At 43.3% G+C, this 25,505-nt stretch overlaps 1 protein-coding gene across 6 annotated transcripts; it reads right to left on the reverse strand.

Moving 5' to 3' along the window:
- Nucleotides 1-25,505, reverse strand: LOC109870093 (ICOS ligand). 6 transcript variants are annotated; one of them, XM_020460445.2, is made up of 6 exons: nt 24,841-25,505; nt 15,569-15,627; nt 3,807-4,118; nt 3,338-3,649; nt 2,548-2,693; nt 1-2,279 (listed from the first exon to the last, which is right to left on the reverse strand). In XM_020460445.2, the coding sequence occupies exons 1-6, from the start codon at nt 25,044-25,046 to the stop codon at nt 2,223-2,225; spliced, it is 1,092 nt and encodes a 363-aa protein (XP_020316034.2). In that variant the 5' UTR covers nt 25,047-25,505; the 3' UTR covers nt 1-2,222. The 6 variants fall into 6 exon arrangements, with proteins under 6 accessions (XP_020316034.2, XP_020316026.2, XP_020316042.2 ...); XM_020460437.2 differs by having other exon boundaries at nt 1-2,282; nt 24,841-25,252; XM_020460453.2 differs by having other exon boundaries at nt 1-2,276; nt 24,841-25,247.

A 25,505-nucleotide genomic window follows, 5' to 3' on the forward strand; every position in this document is an offset into this window, starting at 1 on the left:
TAGCATTTAATATTGTGTTTATTTTGACATTTAATCAAATCAAGCTTTTTTATACAGAACATTTCAGACATGGACTGCAATGCAATGTGCATTACAGAACTCACAGGCAGCCAGTACAGAGACCTTAAAACCTATGAAACGTGTGCTCTCTGTCTGATCTTGGTCAGTACCCGTGCTGCAGCATTCTGTATGTTCTGCAGTTGACCAATGGCTTTCTTGGGTAGACCAGACAGGAGAGCAATACAGTAGTCAAACCTGAATGTAATAAAAGCATGAATGAGTCTCTCTGTATCAGCCTGAGAGAGAAACATCCACACCTCAAAATTCCTGGTAAAAAGCCATTTTGGTCGCATTCCTAATGTGTGATTCGAAATTTACTTCAGAATGTAAAAATAACACTTAGGTTTATTTACCTGGTGTTTTATCTTTATTGCCTGTGAATTAAAATATGCTGCTAGATTCTCACGCTGTGCTTTGGCTCCAACAATAAGTACCTAGGTTTTTGTCTTGATTTAGCTGGAGGAAGTTATTTAACTCACTAAAACAGTCTAATAATGTATCCGTGGAGCTAGAATCCTCTGGTGACACAGAAATGTGAGGCTGTGTATCATCTGCGTAGCAGTGACAATCAATGCTGTGCTTTAATATAGGGTTTATTATGGCATTTAATATAGGGTTTATTATGGCATTTAATATAGGGTTTATTATGGCATTTAATACAGGGTTTATTATGGCATTTAATACAGGGTTTATTATGGCATTTAATACAGGGTTTATTATGGCATTTAATATAGGGTTTATTATGGCATTTAATATAGGGTTTATTATGGCATTTAATATAGGGTTTATTATGGCATTTAATATAGGGTTTATTATTGCATTTAATATAGGGTTTATTATTACATTTAATATATGGTTTATTATGGCATTTAATATAGGGTTTATCTCATTTCATATTCACAGTACATAGTTTATTTGAAAAAGAAACACCAAGAGTGAAGAGGACAGAGAATTTCAGCTACTTTCCAACAGTACAAACTGAACAATACTTTCACACACAGAAAAACAGCCAGTATTGTCACTTACAGCATAAAATATAAGTGGTATAAAAGTATTAAAACAGATTGTTCTCCTTTTGGCAATCTGTCTTCATCATTATCAAGCATTTTATCTAAACCAATCCCTTGTCTTGCCAATCTCTTACTGCTTAATGATGACTAACTTCACTGTACCTAACACCCAGGCAACCAAGTATCAACATATGGACCCCGACAATTAACGGTTTAAAATCACTACTTTGACATTTGTACTCAAATAAGCAGGTCATGTGGGTGGAAAGGGGAGAGGTGGGTGGATAATGTATTTGTATAATGTCTGTAGTTTTTTTCTCTCACAAAATAAATATGAACACAGATGTGAAACTTGTATTAGTCCCTCGGGACAAGACCTATAAAAAGTCATTTTATTTCCCTGATTTCCAACCAGCTCTTCCTGTGTTGTAAGCTTAACCAATATGGTTAATAATACAACAAAACGGACCCTGGACCAAAGTGTTACTAATCTTTTGATTTAGTCATTCCATGACACGCTTGTTTCACAGCAAGCTACATAATAATAATAAGCAGCAATGAAAACAATGATCATGTCAAATTCTTCACATTATTCAGATAATTAAATTCATATTTAAATGGTGAAATGACTGCTGTACATGAAAGCGAATTATCAACATGAATTATCAACCTGAATTATGAACATGATTCAAATGGGTAACACCAGGAACATGCGGTAGATGTATGTAACAAGAGTTTCCATGATGGCTGTTAACTATAGTAGTCAGGTATCATCTGCTTCTCTTCTTAGAAATGTGAATGCACCTGTAGTTACTCAACTCTATAATATACAGGCTGCCTTAGGTCTACTTTATTTCTTGGGATTTCTCTGGACTTCATTTACTGAGTTCGGCTCATGTTCAGTCCATTGACCAGTCATTTCTCCCATCATGCTGTTCTCCACTTCTTTCACTTCCTGCCTCGTTGCATAATGGTCACAGAATATGGTTCAGACATGACATCACAATACATTGCTCAATGCTGCTCCACATTGCTACTATGAACACAGGCATTATTTTAAGTTTGTCTTGTTGCAAGTCACCATCCCTCCATTTTGTTGTCCGTCATTTGAGGAGAGATTGTTGTATCAGAGGGAGAAGATGCTCCACACACTCAGTGTTCATACATGTTCAACTGCTGGGTCACGCTTCTTTCCTCTGTGTCTCTCTGCTTCTTCCAGGGAAAACAAAACATGAATCAATCACACACAAGGACTGAAACTGCTCTATTCAATCACTATTTAGGTGCATCAATATCAGATTGAATGTGCAAGTTCGGTATGAGGTTTGTTAGAATTACAAATAAAAAAGACTAATAAGACTAACACCTTTGCAGTTTGCGCTCTGATTTGTGCCCAGATGCTGGCATTTTTTCTAGATCCAAGCAGCATTAACACTCGGACTGATATCACAATGGTATAATAAGGACAAGGGCTCACCGTTGACGTTTCACGCCGGTGAAATCTAGTCAGTAAGAAGATCACCAGCAGGACTCCCGCAACAAGCATCACAACCACGCTGACAGACACACCTGCTGCTACTGCTACTTTATCAGGACTCTCCAATAGACTCTCTCTAATGTATACTGGAAAGCAGAGAGGAAACAGAAAACATAGAAATAGTTCAAACAAACTATGAAATGCTCCAAAAACGTGTTTTAGATGAGAGACAGAGAAGCCAAAAAGCTGAGGAATTTGAAAAGGCAGACCTCTTAGGGTAACTTGACCAAGTGGTGAGAAGAATTTCCAAATGAAACTCTAACTTCCTCCCTATTTGTCACAGCAGTGTAACTTTCTTTGTCTACTACTCTTTAACACATCACTGTGTATTCCAGTTTCTTCCTTTTTATCCAAACATTTGTGTTCAGTCAGAGGAAACACTACATCATTGGTAATGCTAATAGTTTAGTCCCAAAGATAACGCTGTTGTTTCTCTGTAGTTTCACTCTAGCTTAGAGTTTTTTACCTTTCCTGTGTTTATGCCTGTGCTTGCCCCTAGATTCCCCCACCCTCATGCACTTTCACACACATACGCATGCACCCACTCCGAGCTTTTCATTCTCATGCATTCCTATGCAGATGTTTTGGGATTTTTGGGTACAAGCTGAGACTCTAACCAACATTCTTCAATGAAATCACTATGGGGCTGAAACTCCTGACCCTGACTACAGTACCGTGATTTACTGCTGCTGTGTTATGGCTACTGGTGTCACTAGTCTCGTGTACTCACCAGGCTTTTCCTTGCAGGTGGAGTTGAGTTTAGAAGCCTGGTCTGTGTTCTCCACCATACACTGCAGTTTTTCACCCTGACTCCGATCCATGGTCAGGATGCTGGTCAGACTGTATAGTCCTGTAGCGTTATCCAGGTGGGTCTCATCCCTCCTGGAGGTGTTCACCAGAGGATGTCCACCCATCTTCCAGTGAATCTGGCCCTTTGGGTATCCCCCGTTGGCTTTACACTGGTACACCACGAACCTCTCTCCCCATCCGGAACCCATCGAAGCCTGGTCTAGTACCTGGTACATACAGACACTGTAGCTGGCTGGAGAGCAGAGAGGAGATAAATCAACTGCAGCATGCCTGAAATGGAGTCATTTATGAAGCAGAAAAGGGGGCGGGAGAAAACAAATAAATCAACCAATAGCAGAATGACAATGAACAACAACAACAACAAAAAACAAGCAAAACAAATGTCTTACCAATCACATGCAGAGTGATGTGAATGTAGACCAAAGTCTCGGTTTGAAAGAAGCATTTGTACATCCCATTGTCTGCGACAGTGATGCCTGAGAGGAGCAGGGAACAGTTGTCCTTATCTTCATTCTGAAAGAGACTGACCCTGTTTTGATATCCCTCCCCGATGTTTGTGGTGTTATGACTTCCACTGTGGTGAAGCACGGTGGTATGGTCTTCTAACTGCCATTTCATGTCCATTCTCTCGTTTCTCTTCTTGCAGGGGCATTGCAGGAGGACGTTTTGTCCCACAATAGCTTGGAGCGGCTCCAAATGGGCTAGAATATCAGTTGAGCAGGTTCAAGGTTAATTTCAATAATGTTTTAGGGAAGTTGCATTGGTCTTTAACAAGATAAGAAAAAACATTGAAATGGCAACAACAACAAAATCTCCCATTTGTACAGAGGAGTACAGTAAACAAGAAGAACCAGACTTTAAAAAGGAGGTATGTGGTTTCTCTCAAAACGGTTATTGTGCAATATCACAACACATTGTTTGCCAATAAACATGATACCGCACATTATTGGAACTACACACACACACACACACACACACACACACACGAGCACACACTTTTTATATCTCAATGAAGACTGTTTATCAAGCAGAATCTTAAATCTGACTTAGTCAATTGTATCTATACATTTGTATCACACCCACACAAACTTCCACACTTCCTCAGTTCTCCTTTCTATTCCTCCTCCTGCGTGTGTGTGTGTGTGTGTGTTTACAGTGAAATCCCAGTCATCCATCTATGGATGTGTTTAACTATACTTGTGGGTATATGCCACACACGAATAGTAAACTAACAAACACATTTTTGTTAGTCCCTACAAGCTCAAATGCTATTTCTAGGGGGTGAAGGTAGAATTAGTGTTAGGGATATAATTAGGTTTAGGAGTTAGGGTTAAGGTTAGATTTTGGGGTTAGCGTTACGGTCAGGTTTAGGGAAAATAGGATTTTGAATGTTTACCGTGACTTCGGAAAGTATTCAGACCCCATTACTTTTCCCACACTTTGTTAGGTATTTTTATTGTAAAATGTATTAAATAGTTTTTCCCCCTCATCAATCTACAGACAATACCCCATAATGACAAAGCAAAAACAGGTTTAAAAAAATACATAATATTACATATATATATAAGTATTCAGACCCTTTACTCAGTACTTTGTTGAAGCACCTTTGGCGGCGATTACAGCCTCGAGTCTTCTTGGGTATGACGCTACAAGCTTGGCACACCTGTATTTGGGGAGTTTCTCCCGTTCTTCTCTGCAGATCTTCTCAAGCTCTGTCTGGTTGGATGGGGAGAGTTACTGCACAGCCATTTTCAGGTCTGACCAGAGATGTTTGATCCGGTTCAAGTCCAGGCTCTGGCTGGGCCACTCAAAGACATGTCCCAAAGCCACTACTGCGTTGTCTTTGCTGTGTGCTTAGGGTCGTTGTCCTGTTGGAAGGTGAACCTTCGCCCCAGTCTGAGGTCCTGAGCACTCTGGAGCAGGTTTTCATCAGGATCTCTCTGTACTTTTCTCCATTCAGCTTTGCCTCGATCCTGACTGTGTCCCAGTTCCTGCCATTGAAAAACACCCCCACAGCATGATGCTGCCACCACCATGCTTCACCATAAGGATGGTGCAAGGTTTCCTCCAGACATGACACTTGGCATTGAGGCCAAAGATTTCAACCTTGGTTTCATCCACCAGAGACTCTGGTTTCTCATGGTCTGGGAGTCTTTAGGTACCTAATGGTCTGGGAGTCTTTAGGTACCTAATGGTCTGGGAGTCTTTAGGTACCTAATGGTCTGGAAGTCTTTAGGTACCTAATGGTCTGGAAGTCTTTAGGTACCTAATGGTCTGGAAGTCTTTAGGTACCTAATGGTCTGGGAGTCTTTAGGTACCTAATGGTCTGGGAGTCTTTAGGTACCTAATGGTCTGAGAGTCTTTAGGTACCTAATGGTCTGAGAGTCTTTAGGTACCTAATGGTCTGAGAGTCTTTAGGTACCTAATGGTCTGGAAGTCTTTAGGTACCTAATGGTCTGGAAGTCTTTAGGTACCTAATGGTCTGGAAGTCTTTAGGTACCTAATGGTCTGGGAGTCTTTAGGTACCTAATGGTCTGGGAGTCTTTAGGTACCTAATGGTCTGAGAGTCTTTAGGTACCTAATGGTCTGAGAGTCTTTAGGTACCTAATGGTCTGAGAGTCTTTAGGTACCTAATGGTCTGAGAGTCTTTAGGTACCTTTTGGAAAACTCCAAGCGGGCTGTCACGTGCTTTTTACTGAGGAGTGGCTTCCGTCTGGCCACTCTACCATAAACTGGTGGAGTGTTGCAGAGATGGGTTCTTGGTAACCTCCCTGACCAAGGCCCTTCTCCCCCGATTGCTCAGTTTGGTCAAGGGGTCTGAATACTTTCCGAATGCAGTGTACATTGAGTGTCCCCACAAGGTAAGTTAAACAAGACGGCGATTGTGTGTGTTTCCAGTAACATCCCAATAACAAAACAGCTTCTGTCTCAAGGTCATCAGACTGTTAAACAGCCATCACTAACAGAGTGGCTGCTGCCAACATACAGACTCAAATCTCTGGCCACTTTAATAAATGTCATAAATAGATTTAATAAAGGTATCACTAGTCACTTTAAATAACACCACTTTAATCATGTCCTCATTTCCTACATTACTCATCTCATATGTACATACTGTATTCTATACAATCTACTGCATCTTGTCTATGCCACATGGCCATCGCTCATCAATATATTGATATGTACATATTCTTATTCACCCCTTTACATTTGTGTGTATAAGGTAGTTGTTGTGAATTTGTTAGATTACTTGTTAGATATTACTGCACTGTCGGAACTAGAAGCACACACATTTCACTACACTCACCTTAACATCTGCTAACCCTGTGTATGTGACCAATAACATCTGCTAACCCTGTGTATATGACCAATAACATCTGCTAACCATGTGTATATGACCAATAACATCTGCTAACCATGTGTATATGACCAATAACATCTGCTAACCATGTGTATATGACCAATAACATCTGCTAACCATGTGTATATGACCAATAACATCTGCTAACCATGTGTATATGACCAATAACATCTGCTAACCATGTGTATATGACCAATAACATCTGCTAACCATGTGTATATGACCAATAACATCTGCTAACCATGTGTATGTGACCAATAACATCTGCTAACCATGTGTATGTGACCAATAACATCTGCTAACCCTGTGTATATGACCAATAACATCTGCTAACCATGTGTATATGACCAATAACATCTGCTAACCATGTGTATATGACCAATAACATCTGCTAACCATGTGTATATGACCAATAACATCTGCTAACCATGTGTATATGACCAATAACATCTGCTAACCATGTGTATATGACCAATAACATCTGCTAACCATGTGTATATGACCAATAACATCTGCTAACCATGTGTATATGACCAATAACATCTGCTAACCATGTGTATATGACCAATAACATCTGCTAACCATGTGTATGTGACCAATAACATCTGCTAACCATGTGTATGTGACCAATAACATCTGCTAACCATGTGTATATGACCAATAACATCTGCTAACCATGTGTATGTGACCAATAACATCTGCTAACCATGTGTATATGACCAATAACATCTGCTAACCATGTGTATATGACCAATAACATCTGCTAACCATGTGTATATGACCAATAACATCTGCTAACCATGTGTATATGACCAATAACATCTGCTAACCATGTGTATATGACCAATAACATCTGCTAACCATGTGTATATGACCAATAACATCTGCTAACCATGTGTATATGACCAATAACATCTGCTAACCATGTGTATATGACCAATAACATCTGCTAACCATGTGTATATGACCAATAACATCTGCTAACCATGTGTATGTGACCAATAACATCTGCTAACCATGTGTATATGACCAATAACATCTGCTAACCATGTGTATATGACCAATAACATCTGCTAACCATGTGTATATGACCAATAACATCTGCTAACCATGTGTATATGACCAATAACATCTGCTAACCATGTGTATATGACCAATAACATCTGCTAACCATGTGTATGTGACCAATAACATCTGCTAACCATGTGTATATGACCAATAACATCTGCTAACCATGTGTATATGACCAATAACATCTGCTAACCATGTGTATATGACCAATAACATCTGCTAACCATGTGTATGTGACCAATAACATTTGCTAACCATGTGTATGTGACCAATAACATTTGCTAACCATGTGTATGTGACCAATAACATCTGCTAACCATGTGTATGTGACCAATAACATCTGCTAACCATGTGTATGTGACCAATAACATCTGCTAACCCTGTGTATGTGACCAATAACATCTGCTAACCCTGTGTATGTGACCAATAACATCTGCTAACCATGTGTATATGACCAATAACATTTGATTTATTTATATTTATGAGACTATTTCTGCCCCTTCCTCCTAAAGAAACCAACACTCCCATGTTAGCAAACACAGCCTCTCTCACCTCACTAGAACCTCCCTTGTTAAGTCGTGAAAAACGACACTGAACAAAAATATAAACGCAACATGTAGAGTGTTGGTCCCATGTTTCATGAGCTTAAATAAAATAGCCCAGAAATCCCAGAAATTCTATACGCACAAAAATATGACTTCTCTCAGGATTTTGTGCACAAATGTGTTTTTCATCCCTGTTAATGAACATTTCTCTTTTGCTAAAATAATCCATAAAATGGTCAGGAACAGGGGCAGGGGAAAATATACAGTACATACCAGCCGTATGCACTCAAATAGCGAATGGACGCCTCTTTCTCAGAGCAAGAGCAGTTGAGAAATAAATAATAAATATAGTAGCAGCTGGGATACTCGTCTTTTTAGTGGCAACCACTAAAACTCGGCTTTCACACAGGATTACATAGAAATGTCTGGGCTTATGAAACAACTTATTTCACTCCATGCATCAACCACTCTTTGAGGAGGTTGCTCTCACTGCATGTGATACTCCGCCCAAACTCTGTATGCCATGGGCTCTCCAAGACTGTTCCTGGAGATACCCATTGCTTCATTTGGGAAACCAAGGGAAATCTGGTTGGAACATCGATAGTAAAATGTTTTCACAACTTAACATGTTTGTTGACAGCCCCTCTCTCTGCGTACTCGAGAAAGGAATGAATGATTGATGAGGAGATGGAAATGCACAGTGGTGAAATATTTTGTATAGCTAAAGGTAATGTGTCAGCCTATTAATTATGAAAATATAAAATACTGCCCTATAACTGTAATCGTCAGCTTAGAAAGTGCACTCCATTTCATTGTTTGGCTTTGAAACACATCCACAACGACCATGTTTTCCATTCAGGCTCAACCTGTTGTTGAACTTCTTTCTTCAAATTGATCATCACAGTGATTTGAGTTTCAAAAGCATGATACTATTTATGTGATTTTCGATGGTATTTTCATTAATGTCAGAGTGGCTAGAGCGACAATAGAGTGCTGAGTACCAGGCCATTAGGACCTGATGGAGGGACAATAGAGTGCTGAGTACCAGGCCATTAGCGACCGGATGGTCGTTAGTGAGTTGGGTACGATCAACGCATGTTCAGAGTGCACAAGAAGAGATTACCATGACTCAGCGATCACGTGAAATGCTACTGCCGTCATGACTCCAGACTACCGGTGTGGCAGTAATACAGTCACTGCAACAGCTTTATGGAGTACTTAGGTTAGCTAGGTAAACAAAGTGAGGAATTTTGAATCAGTGGATTAACACAACCAGCCTTGGCAGTCTTTCATTGACCCAGACAGTTTGTAAGTGCCCATTTGTGATATTTAGCAGCGTTTAGCTAGCATTGGGCTCCTTGGATCAATAATGATTAGAAGTCATCATGGGGGCATGTGGTGCCGATCGTTTCAATTCATTTGGGACATATACCGAAACAAAAACATAAACGTGTTGGTCCCATAGTTCATGAGCTGAAATGAAAGATCCCAGAAATGTTCAAGATACACAAAAATCTTATTTCTCTCAAATTTTGTGCAAAAATGTGTTTACATCCTTGTGAGTGAGCACTTCTCCTTTGCCAAGATAATCCATCTACCTGACAGGTGTGGCATATCAAGAAACTGATTAAACAGAATAATACACAAGTGCATCTTGTGCTGGGGACAATAGAGGGCCAATCTAAAATGTGGAGTTTTGTCACAATGCCAAAGTTAACTCAAGTTGGGGGAGTGTGCAATTGGCATGCTGACTGCAGGAATGTCCACCAGAGCTGTTGCCAGATAATTTAGCATTAATTTCTCTACCATAAGCCACCTCCAAAGTCGTTTTAGAGAATTTGACAGTACATCCAATCGGTCTCACAACCGCAGACCATGTGTAACCACTCCAGCCCAGGACCTCCACACCCGGCTTCTTCACCTGCTATATCATCTAAGACCATCCACCCAGACACCTGATGAAACTGTGGGTTAACACAACCAAATAATATTTGAACAAACTGTCAGAAATCGTCTCAGGGAAGCTCATCTGGATGGTATTCTCAGGGTGATGAGAGGTGTTGGGTTTGTGCCAGACATAGCGTTTTCCTTGATAGCCAGTAAGCTCAATTTTTGTCTCATCTGACCAAAGTACCTCCTTCCATATGTTTGGGGAGTCTCCCACATGCTTTTTTGGCGAACACCAAACGTGTTTGCTTTTTTTAAGCAATGGATTTTTTTCTGGCCACTCTTCCATAAACCCGAGCTCTGTGGAGTGTACAGCTTAAAGTGGTCCTATGGACAGATACTCCAATCTCTGCAGGGGAGCTTTGCAGCTCCTTCAGGGTTATCTTTGGTCACTTTGTTGCCTGTCTGATTAATGCCCTCCTTGCCTGGTCAGTGTGTTTTGGTGGGTGGCCCTCTCTTGGCAGGTTTGTTGTGGTGCCATAGTCTTTCCATTTTTTAATAATGGATTTAATGGGGATGTTCAAAGTTTCTTATATTTTTTTATAACCCAACCCTGATCTGTACTTCTCCACAACTTTGTCCCAGACCTGTTTGGAGAGCTCCTTGGTCTTCATGGTGCCCCTTGCTTAGTGGTGTTGCAGACTCTGGGGCCTTTCAGAACAGAATATACTGAGATCATGTGACAGATTGCACACAGGTGGAATTTATTTAACTAATGATGTGACTTCTGAAGGCTATTGGTTGCACCAGATCTTATTGAGGGGCTTCATAGTAAAGGGGGTGAATGCATATGCACACACCACTTTTCTGTTTGATTTCTTTTTTTAAACAATTATTTTTTCCATTTCACTTCACCAAGTTGGACTATTTTGTGTATGTTCATTACATGAAATCCAAATAAAAATCTATTTAAATTACAGGTTGTAATGCAACAAAATAGGAAAAAAGCCAAGGGAATGAAGATTTTGCAAGGCAGTGTACGGCAGCTTATTCCAGCTCCCACCAATATCCAGAAACTTCGCACAGCCATTAAAGAGGAGCTGGACATCAGGCCACACTCAACAGCCTGATCAACTCTATGCAAAGAAGATGTGTCACGCTGCATGAGGCAAATGGTGGTCACACCAGATACTGACTGGTTTTCTGATCCACGCCCCTACCTTAAGGTATTTGTGACCAACAGATGCATAGCTGTATTCCCAGTCATGTAAAATCTATAGATTAGGGCCTAATTAATTTATTCCATTTGTATGAACTGTAACTCAGTAAAATCTTTTATTGTTACATGTTGCGTTTCTATTTTTGTTCAGTCAGTTAGCTGGCGGTGCAGGTGGTGTTTGAGATCATATTTGACATCTCATGTTTTGAGAGATTAGAAATGAGGACAGGTTATTACTTTAAACACATAACCTCATGACGTGGGCCTTCGATTAATTTCTTTCCAACTCTTTCCCCTCCGTGCCTCTTGACCTCACATTTTCCTAATCCCCTCAAACTCACAAGGCAGGCAATACGCTTGACCTCATCTTTAATAGAGGCTGCTCACCTACTAATCTCACAACCCCCCTCCAGGTCTCTGAACACTACTTTGTTTCCTTTTCTCTCTCTCACTACTGTTGTCCCCCAGGGCTCAGTTCTAGGCCCTCTCCTCTTTTCTCTATACGTCACACGGCTCCGTCATATCCTCACATGGTCTCTCCTATCATTGCTATGCAGATAACACTCCACTATTTCCCCCCTTCTGACACCCAGGTGGCAAAACACATCTCTGAAGGCCTGGCAGATATCTTAACTTGGATGTCGGCCCATCACCTTAAGCGCAACCTTGAAGTGCTCTTCCTCCCGGGTAGGGCCAGTCAACTCAAAGACCTCTCCATCACGGTTGACAACTCCACAGTGTCGACCCTCCCAGAGTGCAAAGAACCTTGAAACAACACCCTGTCGTTCTCTGTAAACATCAAAGCAGTGACCCGCTCCTCCAGGTTCATGCTCTACAACATCCGTAGAGTGCGACCCTACCTCACACAGGAAGCGGCGCAGGTTCTTATCCAGGCAGTTGTCCTCTCCCGTCTGGACTACTGCAACTCGCTGTTGGCTGGGCTCTCCTCTTATGCCATCAAACCCCCAGCAACTTGTCCAAAATGCTGCAGCCTGCCTGGTTTTCAACCTTCCCAAGTTCTCTCATGTCATCCAGCTCCCGCTCAGCTTAGTCCAAGCACCCCAAGGGTGGAACCAGCTTCCCCCTGAAGCTAGGACAGCAGAGTCCCTGCCCATCTTCCAAAAACAAACTCTATACCAGGTGGTGTCAGAGAAAGGCTCAAAAAAATGTCAAAGACTCCAGCCACCCTAGTCATAGACTGTTCTCTCTGCTACCGCACGGCAAGCGGTACAAGAGCGCCAAGTCTAGGTCCAAAAGGCTTCTTAACAGCTTCTACCCCCAAGCCAAAAGACTGCTGAACAGCTAATCAAATGGCTACCCGGACTATTTGCATTGCCCCCCCCCTCTCCTCCCTTAACAGCAACATCCCTACTCTGATACACTAGGAACAGGACTTGGGTATATCTCTCACAGCAGCACAGTGGGATGCAATATGGAAAAACACAACATCCATCCATATCCAACTGTCTAAGGTATACAATTATTAAAATTAAGGACTTCACCGGGATTATATCACACTTCACAGGTTGAAAACATGGATCAAAGCCTTTCAGATTTGTGTTGGCATGGCTGCGGTGAGGTTGGTACACCAATGAATCTGTTTTGGAAATGTCCAGTCGTTAAAAGATTTGACTGATGTAGATTGTATGTTGACTGGAATTTTGAGTGTATGTATCCCACTTTGTCTGGTGGTATGCCTGTTAGGAAGTAGGGTGGACAATATCCAACCTAGAACCACGCAACATATCATTGCATTGGCCTTCATAACAGTCAAATGGACAATACTTATGAATTGGAAAGAGTGTAAACCTCAGTGCTTAGTGTAACCGATGTGAAATGGCTAGCTAGTTAGTGGTGGTGCGCGCTAGTGGTTGTTTCAATCGATGGCGTCACTTGCTCTGAGACCTTGAAGTAGTGGTTCCCCTTGCTCTGCAAGGGCTGCGGCTTTTGTGGCGCGATGGGTAACGATGCTTCATGGGTGTCAGTTGTTGATGTGTGCAGAGGGTCCCTGGTTTGAGCCCGGGTATGGGCGAGGGGACGGACTAAAGTTATACTGTTACATTAGCATGGACATTTGGTTAAGGGAATTCATGGATTTATTGACTATAAAACGAGCGGCATCGGCCCTCCAGGACTATGACAATGGCCTAGAGCCTAGAGCAACTGGCATGCCGCCCCCCTTCTGTAGGCCCGCGGACCAGTTTCACACACAGGAACTCAGTCTGGGTCTCAACTTACTGTTGAGAGTTAGAATAATAGAATATACAAGGTGCAATTTCAGAATTTGGTTGTGCATCAACAGTTACTCAATTAGCCCCTGTCAGCTAAATGTTTTTAGATTGGTAAATTAGTCTAGTGGACAGCTTTCTAAACTTGTAGTAAATCAAGCCCCTCCACCCAGGCTTGACTTCAGCTGTGTTACACAGGATGCCTGTGGCAGGGCTCGCTGTGTGTCCTGGCAAGACCCAGGCTGAATCTGTCCAATATAAACATGTTGTTTTTTTTTACAAAATGTTTCCGATTCTGAGTAAACAACTTTTTGCTGATCAGGTCTCTTGTCCTGAAGCTGCCAAGCAGCAATAGCAAAAGTGATATCTTTCTCTCTCAAAGGACAACAGAGGGTATGTGTGTGGGCCTGCTTGATATACAAAGAGAAGTATATACGTGCATGTGAAAATAATAATAGTATTGTAGATGGATGACTGGGACAAACTCGTAGATGGATGACTGGGATTTTACTGTAAACAAACTCGTAGATGGATGACTGAGATGTTACTGTAAACGCACACAAACTCCTCGACTAACCTGTACCCCCGCACATTGACTCGATACTGGTACCCCTGTGTATATAGCCTCATTATTGTTATTTTAAACTGAATTATTGGTTAAGGGCTGGTAAGTAAGCATTTCACGGTAAGGTCTATCTATACCTGTTGTATTCGGCGCATGTGACAAATAACATTAGATTGGATTTGACATACTCAGATGGATGAATGGGATGTTACTGTAAACACACACAGGAGGGGGAGCAGAAAGGAGAACTGAGGATGTGTGACATGTGGGAGGATATTTGGAGCATGTGACAAATAAAATTAGATTGGATTTGACGCACACATACAGTGAGGGAAAAAAGTATTTGATCCCCTGCTGATTTTGTACGTTTGCCCACTGACAAATGATCAAGTGGCCTAGCCAGTCTCCAGACCTTAATCCCATAGAAAATCTGTGGAGGGAGCTGAAGGTTCGAGTTGCCAAACGTCAGCCTCGAAACCTTAATGACTTGGAGAAGATCTGCAAAGAGGAGTGGGACAAAATCCCTCCTAAGATGTGTGCAAACCTGCTGGCCAACTACAAGAAACGTCTGACCTCTGTGATTGCCAAGTACTAAGTCATGTTTTGCAGAGGGGTCAAATACTTATTTCCCTCATTAAAATGCAAATCAGTTTATAACATTTTTGACATGTTTTTCTGGATTTTTTTTGTTATTCTGTCTCTCACTGTTCAAATAAACCTACCATTAATATTATAGACTGATCATTTCTTTGTCAGTGGGCAAATGTACAAAATCAGTAGGGGATCAATACTTTTTTCCCCTCACTGTAGATGGATGGAATGTTACTTTAAACACACACACACACACACACACACACACACACACACACACACACACACACACACACACACACACACACACACACACACACACACACACACACACACACACACACACACACACACACGGGGGAGTAGAAAGGAGAACTGAGGATGTGTGGGAGAATGTGTGGGTGTGACAAAAAGGTTTGAGGAGAGACAACTGCAATTATTAAGATTCTGCTTGATAAACAGTCTTCATTGAGGAAACCAGAAACAACAACCTTCACCTCAGAACCATGTCTCAGTTGAAGATATACTGAATATCCACAGAGGTTGAGGATGTGTTACAACAAGAGACATGAGTTTAAGACAACATAACACTATAAGCAATTGAGATGTATTGCTGACCATTACCACCCCTCCTAAACTTAGCATCTACACCATCTCTCTATTGAGGCAATGAGAATAACTTACCTGAGGCACACAGGAAGACTTCTACTAACCACAGGACAGTCCACATGACAATGTGTGTTCTGAAGGTGAAAATGGATACATATGTCAGAGGCTTGCTGATCAACATGAAGAACCATAATAGAATCACAAATTGCATTGCAGGATAGGTGGTGGGTTGATATTGTATGATTGGTGGATTGCTTTAGATTTAGGATATTGTTTAGAACATAAATGTAAAAAGGAGACACTAGCTAGGTTTCCATTCAATTGGCGACAGATTTTCACACAAATATTCTAAAATCTGTATTAAAACCATATGCAAATGTCCTTCCGCATTTTCCATCAAATTGCCTTGTTACTGGTAAAAAGCATATAAAAATGACTTCTGCGGTTAAATTCCCATGTACCGAATAGAAAATACAAGTTAATTGGATTTCCATCACACGTGCGTTCTAGCCAACAGCTCGCAGATACAGTGCGGGTATTGTGAAAAAGGCCAGCCCTCTCAATCCGATTGGCCTTCACTTCACACCTCTGTTCATACACCAAGTTAGTGTGTTCACCTGCCGTCTTGAGAAAGATGGCAGGTGACATGTTGTTTCCTCACTAAAGTGTTGTGTGCGTCCATTGGCATGTAAGTTTGGGGATATTCCGTATTTGTGTGCATCCCATGCATGCTACCTCGGGTTAGTGTGGTTAGCCGGTTTATATTGTTTGTATGTTATCGCTGCAATGTATAGCCTTAGATGATACTGCTGTATGAAAGGGCAACATGGCAGAGTTTCTAGAGGTTCTAGAATGGCCAAATCCTATCTGCATGTGCACTTTGATTTACGGCGTAGCAGCCTAGTAACAGTGCCTTTTTAGATCGGATAAGATCTGTCGTCAGGCCTAAGAGAGGGACATAAATATTTATTTTTTGTTGTTATTTTTTATTAGAGTATTTTTAAAATATTTTAGTATTAATATTATTTATTTTCTTTTTATTTGTACCCTTTTGCACCCCAATTTGTAGTTATATTCTTGTCCCATGCGTCCTCCAAAACAGAGCCGTGCGTCCTTCGAAATCCGAAACACGATGCCGCCAAACCGCACTGCTTCTTGACACAATGCTCGCTTAACCCGGAAGCCAGCCGCACCGGAGGAAACACCGTATACCTGGCGACGGTGTCAGCGTGCATTGCGCCCGGCCCACTACAGGAGTCGCTAGATTGCGATGGGACAAGGACAATCCGTCCGGCGAAACCCTCCCCTAACCCGGACGACGCTGGGCCAATTGTGCACCGCCTCATGGGTCTCCCAGTCGCGGCCGGCTGCAACACAGCCTGGGATTGAACCAGGATCTGTAGTGATGCAGTGCCTTAGACCGCTGCACCACTCGGGAGGCTTGAAGGCCATACATCTTAAGTGCCTAGGCCTTCTATTTCTCTCTCTGGCTACATACTGTATATATTCCTGCTGTGTGAATATCCAAGTGTTTGCATGTTATACTATAGCATTCATTGTTAGAACAGCATGCCATATACCGAAGAAAAATATAAACACCACATATAAAGTGTTGGTCCTGTTTCATGAGCTGCACAAAAAGGTTATTTCGACCGACGTCCTGTTAGGTCCTCCCAACCCAACAGATCACCAGGTCTGCTGTCCAGGGCGGCCCAGCTCCCCATCAGATAAAGGCAACTCCAGAGTGCACAGTCCACGACACCTATGTCTGCACCCCCCCTGAGCCAGCTTCTCGACTAGCCACAGTTGAGTAGACTCCTGCTCCAGTCGTGGAGCCACAGCCAGCCGCTGCATTGGGGCATGTTCTTGCTGCAGTTGCAGAATTGTGCTCTCCTCCCAGTGGGGGCCCCCTGCTCACCGAGACAGACACTCTGGTGCTCGAGGTTTGACTGTCTGCTACCCTGGAACCTTCAGCCACAAAGATTCCACCTGCTCTCCCTCAGGAGCCCCTCCCTGCTCCAGGCCCAAGCCCGCAGTGGATTCTTCGCCCGCTCCTAGAATAGTGCCACAGCCTGCAGCTACTGCAGATGTCAAGTGCAGCCAGGAAGCTGGGGCCTCTCCAGCCCCGCCTGCCAACACCATGCTAGTTCCAGCACCAAGGGTCCTTCTACCTCCAGACCTTGCCTCAGGGGACCCGCCAGACATCACTGCAGGTGACCCATCAGAAGTCACCCCTGATGTCCCCCTGAGCTAGTTGTCCAGTTCCCTGCCTCCCCCGGGGGGGTCAGAGTTCCCTTCCATCCCGGTAGGGTCAGTGAAAGGAACTCTCCCTCCTGGGAGAGTCAGGTTTAGAGTTCCCTACTTCTCTTGTAGGGTTTAAGTTTCCTGCCTCTCAAGTAAGTCTAGAGCTCCATACCTTCCCGGTAGGTCCAGCCTATCCTGCTCCCTTGGTAAGTTCTCAGTTTCTGCCAGTACCCGGCCTTCAGTTTCTGGCCCTAGTTGCAGGTTCACATTGTTCTGACTTAGGTTCCCGGACTCATGCCATAGTGCTAGACCCCAGTCCTCTGCCGTTTCTAGGTTTATAGTTCCCTGCACTAGTAGCCCCTACGTTTGTTGCTCTGCCAGGCCCTAAGTATCCTACCCTGCATGGACAGCAGACCCCTCCTTATAGGGTATGCAGCATCCTAGTCCACCAGGCGTAAAGCCCCCTGCCATGCTAGGCCCTAAGTTATCTGCCCCATCTTCAGGTCTGCAGTCTCCTGCCCTGCTCAGATTGCAGCCCCCTGCATTAGTTGGCAGGCAGTTGCCTATCCTACCAGGTTTAAAGCCTCCTGCCTTACTAGGCCCCAAGTTCACTGCACTAGCCTCGCTGTCTCCAGAAACAGTCAGTCCACAGACACCTAGACTGTGAGGCTTACAGCCTTATGCCCTGTTGAACCACAAGTTACCTGTGTTGGGTTCTCAGTCCTCAGTCCCTAGCACTAGGTCCTCAGTCTCCAGCTGCATTAGGCCAGCTATCTCTAGCATTAGTCGGACCTCAGTCCCTAGCCCAGGTTGGTTATCAGGCTCCTGACCCGCTAGGTTCAAAGGTACGAGTTTCTCCAGCTCTACTAGCCCTCAGTCGTTGACCATGTCAGGTCCAGAGTCAGTTTCCCTGTCAGGCCCAGCGCTATCAGCACTAGGCTCCCAGCCTTCAGCCGTTCTAGTTTTGCTGTCTCCAGCTCTAGTCGGCCTTCAGTCCACTGCTCCGCTAGGCAATAGGTTCTCTGACCTCAGTTGGTCTGCAGCCTCACTCAGCAAGCAGTCAGCTCCCTCAGTGCTACACGCCAAACCATCTGCCCTTGTTCTAGGCCATGGGTTTCCTGTTCCGCTGGGTTCAGAGTTATCTGCTTCTCTAGATATGCAGTCTGTCCCTAGCCAGTTCGTAGCCCCCAACCTCAGCCGGCACCCATTCACTTACACTAGCGCTAGACTAAAAGTTCCCTGCCCAGCTAGGCTCGCAGCTTCCCTCCATCCCTGGGTTGCAGTCCTCAGTCTCATTAGTTGGTTCCAAGTCCCCTGCCCTATCAGGCCCTGATTTTCCTAACCTGCTAGGCCCTCAGCCCCCTGACTTGGACGACCCTCAGCCCTTGCCACACGAGACCCCACCTGACCTCGTCTCTGGGGCCCAGACGTTACCTGCCTCCAGATCCCTCATAAGCCTCGCCCAGGTGTACTCACCTGTTCCACCATGGAAGCCATCGTATTCAGCAGTGGGGAGAGAGTCACCAACCAGTGAGCTGCAAAAGACAGCTGTGGCAGAAATGCCAAATTTCGTCAAGGCAGTAGGCGAGCTACCTCCTCCAGCTGTAGCCAGCCTCCAGCACTGTACTCAGCGCTCACGGATGGGCCCCAGCTGCCCTGCACCAGCTGAGTCAGAAGATCCTCCGCCATACCAGTGGCATTCCATGGGGTGGCACAGGACTGTCCTTGCGTCTCCGTGCACCTTCTTCACGGGGCGGCCCCTTAAGACCCTTATGCACACCGGAGCCAGTACCCTACTGGCCCGCATGGCCCTCTAAAGTGATCAGCTGCCCTTCTAGTTCGGCCAGATGCACACTAGGACTGGACCCGGCCTTTTCTGGTCCTTTCGCTGTTCTGCCCCTCTGCCCTGCTGGATAGAACTAGGCCCTTTCAGGACTAAGTCCCGCATTGAGGCCTTTTAAGATGTGTGGATTTCCACCAGAAATCCAGGGGCGGCTGTAAAAAGAAAAAAGCTCAACCTGAATGGCCTTCAGACCCTTCACGCCTCAGTTCATCCAACCAATCAGGGCATTGGATGCACTCCAGGGCTCCGCCCAAGTTAGAGCGTTGTCGCCTGCAGCCTTGAGAAAGAATCAAGTGTTTGATGCTGACGGACCTTTATCATGCTGTTTCCTTACTAGAGTGTTGTGTGCGTCCATTGGCATGTAAATATGGGGATATTTGGAGTGATGATTGTTGTTTATAGCTGCCCTGTGCTAGATATTTGTAGATAAGTAATGTTATTTTGATAGCTACCAGCTAATGATAGCATTGTTTGTGTGTATCCCGTGCATGCTACCTCGGTTTAGTGTGGTTATCATTACTGAATTTATAATAAGTGTTGTGGTCATTATCATTGCTGAATACTCAGTATGTTTATCAGCAAGGTTTATATTGTTTGAATGTTACCGCTGCAATGTACAGAGGGGCAAAAAAGTATTTAGTCAGCCACCAATTGTGCAAGTTCTCCCACTTAAAAAGATGAGAGAGGCCTGTAATTTTCATCATAGGTACACTTCAACTATGACAGACAAAATGAGAAGAAAATAAATCCAGAAAAATCACATTGTAGGATTTCTAATGAATTTATTTGCAAATTATGGTGGAAAACCAATATTTGGTCACCTACAAACAAGCAAGATTTCTGGCTCTCACAGACCTGTAACTTCTTCTTTAAGAGGCTCTTCTGTCCTCCACTCATTACCTGTATTAATGGCACCTGTTTGAACTTGTTATCAGTATAAAAGACACCTGTCCACAACCTCAAACAGTCACACTCCAAACTCCACTATGGCCAAGACCAAAGAGCTGTCAAAGGACACCAGAAACAAAATTGTAGACCTGCACCAGGCTGGGAAGACTGAATCTGCAAAAGGTAAGCAGCTTGGTTTGAAGAAATCAACTGTGTGAGCAATTATTAGGAAATGGAAGACATACAAGACCACTGATAATCTCCCTCGATCTGGGGCTCCACGCAAGATCTCACCCCGTGGGGTCAAAATGATCACAAGAACGGTGAGCAAAAATCCCAGAACCACACGGCGGGACCTAGTGAATGACCTGCAGAGCGCTGGGACCAAAGTAACAAAGCCTACCATCAGTAACACACTACGCCGCCAGGGTCTCAAATCCTGCAGTACCAGACATGTCCCCCTGCTTAAGCCAGTACATGTCCAGGCCTGTCTGAAGTTTGCTAGAGAGCATTTGGATGATCCAGAAGAAGATTGGGAGAATGTCATATGGTCAGATGAAACCAAAATATAACTTTTTGGTAAAAACTCAACTCATCGTGTTTGGAGGACAAAGAATGCTGAGTTGCATCCAAAGAACACCATCCCTACTGTGAAGCATGGGGGTGGAAACATCATGCTTTGGGGCTGTTTTTCTGCAAAGGGACCAGGACGACTGATCCGTGTAAAGGAAAGAATGAATGGGGCCATGTATCGTGAGATTTTGAGTGAAAACCTCCTTCCATCAGCAAGGGCATTGAAGATGAAACGTGGCTGGGTCATTCAGCATGACAATGATCCCAAACACACCGCCCGGGCAACGAAGGAGTGGCTTCGTAAGAAGCATTTCAAGGTCCTGGAGTGACCTAGCCAGTATGAACCCCATAGAAAATCTTTGGAGGGAGTTGAAAGTCCGTGTTGCCCAGCAACAGCCCCAAAACATCACTGCTCTAGAGGAGATCTGAATGGAGGAATGGGCCAAAATACCAGCAACAGTGTGTGAAAACCTTGTGAAGACTTACAGAACATGTTTGACCTCTGTCATTGCCAACAAAGGGTATATAACAAAGTATTGAGATAAACTTTTGTTATTGACTAAATACTCATTTTCCACCATAATTTGCAAATAAATTCATTAAAAATCCTACAATGTGAATTTCAGGATTTTATTTTATTTTTTTCTCATTTTGTCTGTCATAGTTCAAGTGTACCTATGATGAAAATTACAGGCCTCTCTCATCTTTTTAAGTGGGAGAACTTGCACAATTGGTGGCTGACTAAATACTTTTTTTGCCCCACTGTATGGCCTAGAGATGATACTGCTGTATCAGAGGGCAACATTGCAGAGTTTCTAGAGGTTCCAGAAGGGACAAATACCATTTGCATGTGCACTTTGGTTAACAACCTAGGAGCCTAGTAACAGTGCCTTCTAAGATCAGATAAGATCTGTAGACAGGCCTGAGAGAGGGACATAAATCTTAAGTGCCTAGGCCTTCTATTTCTTTCTCTGGGTACTTCTATATTCCTGCTGTGTGAATATCCAAGTGTTTGCATGTTATTCTATAACATCCACTGTTAGAACAGCATGCCATATATATATCACGTCATCTCTTTACTATTGTATGTATATTTCATTAGCCTCTTGTATATGGATCCTAATGATAGTTTATTCTGCCTTTCCTTAGAACCACACAAAAATCACTTCTATGTGTGTGTGTGTGCTGATGTGTCGTGGTGAACTGGAGAATAAAACTCTGAATATGGACACATCTGCCTGGTTCTTGCTGGAAAGCCTGTAGCAGGGTCAGACCAAAGTAAAGTCAGCATTATGTCATTAGCGGGTGAGGGCATCTACATTGCAATTGGAATGTCTACAGACCCCTTCCCCTTTTTGTTACGCTACAGCCTTATTTTAAATTCTTAAATGAATTGTTTCCCCCATCAAGCTACACAATATCCCATAATGACAAAGCGAAAACAGGTTTTTAGAGATGTTAGCAAATATATAAAAAAATATACATTATTTACATAAATATTCCGAACCTTTGCTATGACACTCAAAATAAAGCTCAGGTGCATCCTGTTTCCATCGATCATCCTTGAGATGTTTCTACAACTTGATTGGAGTCCACCTGGGGTAAATTCAATTGATTGGACATGATTTGGAAAGGCGCACACACTAGTCTATATAAGGTCCCACAGTTGACAGTGCATGTCAGAGCAAAAACCAGGCCATGAGGTCGAAGGAATTGTCCACAGAGCTACGAGACAGGACTGTGTTGAGGCCCAGATCTGGGGAAGGTTACCAGAAAATGTCCGAAGCATTGAAGGTCCTCAAGAACACAGTGGCCTCCATCATTCTTAAATGGAAGAAGTTTGGAACCACCAAGAGTCTTCCTAGAACTGGCTGGTCGCCCGGCCAAACTGAGCAATCTGGGGAGAAGGGCCTTGGTGAGGGAAGTGACCAAGAACCAGATGGCCACTCTGACAGAGCTCCTGAGTTCCTCTGTGAAGATGGAAGAACCTTCCAGAAGGACAACCATCTGTGCAGCACTCCACCAATCAAGCCATTATGGTAGAGTAGCCAGACGGAAGCCACTCCTCAGTAAAAGGCACATGACAGCCCGCTTGGTTTCCTAAAAGGCATCTAAAGGACTCAGACCATGAGAAACCAGATTCTATGGTCTGATGAAACCAAAATTGAACTCTTTGGCCTGAATGCCAAGCGTCACATCTGGAGGAAACCTGGCACCATCCCTATGGTGAAGCATGGGGGTGGCGGCATCATGCTGTGAAGATGTTTTCGGTGGCAGGGACTGGGAGACAAGTCAGGATCAAAGGAAAGATGAACAGAGCAAAGTACTGAGAGATCCTTGATGAAAACCTGCTTTGAGGACCACAGACTGGGGCGAAGGTTCACCTTCCAGCAAGACAACACCCCTAAGCACACATCTAGGACAACTCAGGAGTGGCTTCGGGACAAGTCTCTCCTTGAGTGGCCCAGTCAGAGCCTGGACATGAGCCCGATTGAACATCTCTGGAGAAACTTGAAAAAAGCTGCACACCCAAGAAGGCTCAAGGCTGTAATCACTGTCAAAGGTACTTCAAAGTACTGAGTAAATGGTCTGAATACTTATGTAAATGTGATATTTCATAGTTTTGCTTTTTTTCTTAAAAAATGTCTAAAAACCTGTTTTTGCTTTGTCATTATGGGGTATTGTGTGTAGATTGATGAGGGGAAAAAAAAGCAATTTTATCCCATTTATAATAAGGCTGTAACATAACAACCAAGTTAACCCACATGGTACACTTTTTTGGGGCTTGTGCTAGCAAGGACTTTGAAGAGATTTTGAAGAGTGCGCATTCACTGGTAGGTAATTAGAGCCTATTGAGCCTCCAACCCTTGCAATATTGGACACCCAGTGTATCTGTCCACATGATATTAAAAGCTTGTGACAGTTATTAATTAATCGGATGCAGTTATGAAACTAAACACTAAATCGGTGAATTTGTGACTAGCATGGTAACAATCATTTGTTGTTAAAACCCCTGTAATTACACACTGCAATTACCACCAGTTAGTTACAAGTTGTAATGACAATTAACTACAAGACGTGTATTCACACTGTAAAAGACACCTTAAAAATAAGTGAATAATGTTTGGTGAAATATGAATCAGAGCTTAATTCCCCCCGCACACACACAATACATTCAATTCACTTCCATTTCTGGCAACCGTTGTAGTCAAAGTATATTGCATGAACATATTATCATGACCTTACCTATAGGTTTCCATTTTCTGCCGAAATTATAATCAATGTAAGCAGGAGATCAAAGTTTGTCGTGAATCCGGTTTGGACGGCAAACGTGGAAAGAGTGAAAGTCAGTAGTGTCACCTGTCGATTTTTTTTATTTTGACGTCACGGTTCCAGAAATTGGGCAATAAGCTTGTGTATTTTCTGTCTGTTTCAGTTTCCTGTCTGCGTTGTTCGTGTTTCTTATTTTGTATTACGTTTCATTTATTAAAACACTCCCCGAACTTGCTCCCCGAACTTGCTTCCTGACTCTCAGCGCACATCGTTACAAGCAGCCTTGGCTACTCAACTACAATACATAGCAAAGGATGGACAAATATTAATTGTCGCTTTTGTTTTAATATATGAAAATGCTATATACAGCATCCTACGTACATACACTGAACAATATAAACGGAACAATTTAACATATTTTACTGAGTTAGTTCAGGAAATCAGTCAATTGAAAGAAAGAAATTAGCCCACAATCTGAGTATCACATGACTAGGAATTCAGATATGCATATGTTGGTCACAGTTACCTTAAACAAATGTCAGTATCTGGAGGGCCCACCATTTGCCCAATGCAGCGTGACATCTCCTTTTCATAGAGTTGATCAGGCTGTTGATTGTGGAATGTTGTCCGACTCCTCTTCAATAGCTGTGCGAAGATGCTGGCGGGACCTGCAACACGCTGTCGTACACGTCGATCAAGAGCATCCCAAACAATGGGTGATATGTAGGCCATGGAAGAACTGGGACATTTTCAGCTTCCAGGAATTGTGTACAGCGATGGGGCTGTGCATTATCATGCTGAAACGTGAGGTGAGCGAATGGCAAGACAATTTGATGTATTTAACTAGGCAAGTCAGTTAAGAACAAATACTTATTTTCAATGATGGCCTAGGAACAGTGGGTTAACTGCCTTGTTCAGGGGCAGAACGACAGATGTGTACCTTGTCAGCTGGGGGATTCAAACTTGCAACCTTTCAGTTACTAGACCAATGCTCTAAACACTAGGCTAACCTGCCGCCCCAACGGGCCTCCGGATCTCGTCACCGTATCTCTAAGCATTCAAATTGCCATCGATAAAATGCAATTGTGTTGTTGTCCGTACCGTATGCCTGCCCATACCAAAACCCCACTGCCACCATGGGGCACTCTGTTCACACTGAGGTCAAAACAGATTCATGTTGGATATTCGCCT

The sequence above is a fragment of the Oncorhynchus kisutch genome, linkage group LG2 (genome assembly GCF_002021735.2).
Source record: "Oncorhynchus kisutch isolate 150728-3 linkage group LG2, Okis_V2, whole genome shotgun sequence".
Classification (NCBI taxonomy): domain Eukaryota; kingdom Metazoa; phylum Chordata; class Actinopteri; order Salmoniformes; family Salmonidae; genus Oncorhynchus; species Oncorhynchus kisutch.